The sequence below is a fragment of the Microplitis demolitor genome, chromosome 6 (assembly GCF_026212275.2).
Source record: "Microplitis demolitor isolate Queensland-Clemson2020A chromosome 6, iyMicDemo2.1a, whole genome shotgun sequence".
In the NCBI taxonomy this organism is placed as follows: domain Eukaryota; kingdom Metazoa; phylum Arthropoda; class Insecta; order Hymenoptera; family Braconidae; genus Microplitis; species Microplitis demolitor.
In genome coordinates this window covers 10,070,015-10,073,476 of record NC_068550.1, presented here as the reverse complement: position 1 = coordinate 10,073,476, position 3,462 = coordinate 10,070,015, and the positions used below count along the sequence as shown (strand labels likewise).

The window sequence follows — 3,462 nt, the reverse complement described above, 5'->3', positions numbered from 1 at the left end:
TGCAGCCCAGCAGATTGATTTCGTTTGGCACAAACTACCAGAAGAATTAAAATATAATGAAAAATTGATTGGCTATCAAAGGTGTCGGGATCATTATATTTTCCATGATGATATCCCTGATAGCTTTGCATATCCATTCAAAAAAGATTGCTCTAACTGTATATTTTTAGGTTCAGAAAAAAACTGTATTTTATGCAAGACTTAAATGTATATTTTAGGTTATAAATAATAAAAAACAATGTATATCAATACAAAAAGAGTTTATTCATTTATAAATGTAAGTTTTTTAATTAATACAGGTTCAATAATTATATTTAATTTATTAATTCTTTGTTTAAATCAATCTCGATCTCTTGCTGCTTGTTCCCATTCGCCTGTTCTTGCTTGCTCGTGTGCAAATCTCCATCCATACATGTAATGTATAGTAGGCGTTGGATTAAATTTAACAGTCTTCATATTAGTTTTCGTACGATGCTGCTTATAGGATTATACTCGACTATGCGATCATGTATGATGAGGCAATAAGCTGATGTCTGCGCAGGAAATTGATTTGTAGATTCAAATTCCAGACAAACATCCACTGGTCCAGATTTTATCGATTCGTTTTGTTTCGAGCAATCGATAACATACAGTGGTGCTTGTTCCGAAAATTTCTTCTTCGTCAACAGTGGCTCAGGTTCTTTGTTGTAGTATGAAATTTGGAAATTTATATACATATCATACAAGAGAGCATATTGATTGTTTGCAATGTTGAGGTTTACATTCCCATAAGGATAACTCTGAGAGTTTAAAAATAATTTTATATCTCTGATGTTGCAGTGATCAAATACGCTGGCGTTTTTAGTTGCATCATTTTTTCTTGCTGTTTGAAATCCAAGTATCACAAAACGTGGTTTCTCGAGCTGCGTAGATGTTTTAACTGCCCAAATGTGCTTCGAAGTATTAGGTAATAGTGGATACTCGTACAGCTCCCAAGCTCGGAAACTGATTGATATAGCTGGATCACTTGTAATATAATTCAAAGCTTCAATTTTTTGTTTATCAGCCATAGTCACATATGGTACCATCCACTCGATTTTTTGCAGCATAATTTTAACAGCTTTAGCATGAGCTCCAGCAGCTGGTGTAGCCACAACGTAGGCATTCAAATCAGCATTTGATCTTATTAAAATTAATTCATGCTTTGCATTGATGACAACTTTATGGTAATCTTCAGCAAATCCAAGCAAAAGACTCAGTGGTATAGATAAATCAAAGTAGCCATTGTCATTGTGTAATTTGTTAACAGCTTCATCCATAATCCAGCCTGAGTTCTCGAGTGTATTTTGTTGAGCTGGACTCAGTGACGTGTATCCTTTCATGAGACTTGTGATGCCAACATTTTTGTTACGATCAATCTCAACACCATTGAGTTCGTAACGTATTTCTTCAAACATATGACATACTGTCATGTTTACCATGTGAGTAGTTGCACTTACAGCTGTACCATCAGACTTTGTGAATTTTCCGTACACATGCAGTGTACTTTTACTTGGAAGTAGACATAAATCTTGATGTTGAACAGCAATTCTTATTTCATCTCTGTTGTTGAATGCTGATGAAGCATACGGGAGATGAGCATGTGCTTCATAGTGTGCAATCGACTCATCAAAAATGATTTGTCGTTGAATATTTAAGATTTCTGCCGCCATGGTCGTGTACACGTCAAACAACAAAAATAAATTTTTATTTTCTTAATTTTCCACGTAATTTTAGTCCTAGGCTCTGAAGAAACTGAGCGTTCTGATGTGTTAACACCTTGTGAGGTACTCGGTGACTGATGTTGCTCGACCATGTTGCTGTCGTTTTATACCCAGCACCACTTTTTGTCTCATACACGATACCCATTATTTTATAGACTTTATATGCAGTCTTATGGTTATCGTCTCACCTCTAAAATTAGCCAGTTTTCCGTCTTGATCAACAATTCTCAGTCTGAGATTTTGTATTGCTTGTACGGTGATCGGCAGATAAATGACGTGAGATGGCAATTCAACAATCTTATATCCTGGTGGTACACTTGGAAAAAATTCATGAATAGTGTGAACTTTGTGCTCATTTATATAAGCACCTGATGTGATGTTGCACTCAACCCTCAGAGCATTGAGTTTTAATATCTTCACTGGTAAATCTGATGAGTGAGTTTTATGTGGTGCTAGCTTTCGATTGGCAAATCCCAGTAGTCCACCAATAGGATCTTGAGGTGTAAAATTCACAAATTGATCACACTTAACTTCACTTTTCAATTCATTATTATTGGCTTTGATGCTGATGCTAAGTCTTTGTAATTTCTTTTGAATATATTTTTCAATGTCGGTGATTTCGTAACTTCCTGTTGGTATTGTCAAGACTCTCTCTTCAACAGTTTCATATTTTCCAGCTTCTATATTTTCACTTATTGTATTATCCTCATTTACTGAGACATTGTTATCAAACTTTGTAATTATTGCTACATTTCTTGTAGCTCTTTTTTTCTTGACTATTTTTTTCTCATCAACATTATTTTTATCATTTGTATCAATTTCTTCGATATCAATATTATCCACAGGATAAGAGACATAGAATTTATTAGCACCAACATCAATATTGGGTATTGAGTTAAATGTTAATAACTCTACAAGTCCCAGAACATAACTTTTAGTTGGTGATAATTCTATTGGTGGGAAGTAGTTGGCCACCAACACGGATGTAGATCCCGTTAACGTTAATGTGAATGACTCAGCCATGACTGATGTGTTGTACACAGAGTCACATCAATTTATAGTTGTCCAATGAGACATTTAAGACACAAATGTCCACATATAATTGTATCAAAATCCTGATATCTTTTGTGATTATATTTTACGCTACCAACATCGAGATATTCCATAAGATCTTGCGGTGGTTGTAAATTACCAAAACTGTCAAAGTAAACAACTTGATCATTGTTTTTCTTGTAAGCAACCCAATGAGTACCAGATCCAAGTTTATCATCAAGATTAATAATAGCTGATTCATTTTTTCTTGGTCCAGTTTCAGGTAAATCATTTCTCATAAAAACACCACGAAAGTTTGGAATTTTTAGAGCTTTAGCGTATTTCAGTAAATCGATGTTTGTGAGTGCTCGATGTGGTAGCTCTATTTGTTTTTTGACTTGCATCCTCTGCCTGCTGGATATGGTCTCAAATATAAGCCCATACCACGTCTGTAAGGTCTCAAGTATAAACCTTTACCCATGGATATTTGTTCCATTTTCAAATTATGTCGTTTGCTCTCCTCCAATCGATTTTTAGCAGCACTTGCATCATTCACAGCTTTTGCTATACCAGCAGCACCCCCAGCCAAAGCTCCTGTTGCACTCAAGCCAGCAAAAAGTGGTATTAAAAATGGTAGTACACCACCAACTTTCGATGGAACTGGTAAAATTCGTGGCAGCCGAATATT

General features: G+C 35.2%; 1 protein-coding gene across 1 annotated transcript; it reads right to left on the bottom strand.

Moving 5' to 3' along the window:
* Positions 1-452: 452 nt before the first annotated feature.
* Positions 453-1,691, bottom strand: LOC128667993 (uncharacterized). Its single transcript, XM_053740046.1, has one exon. It carries the CDS (start codon positions 1,689-1,691, stop codon positions 453-455), a length of 1,239 nt encoding a protein of 412 aa, XP_053596021.1.
* Between the last annotated feature and the right edge of the window lie 1,771 nt (positions 1,692-3,462).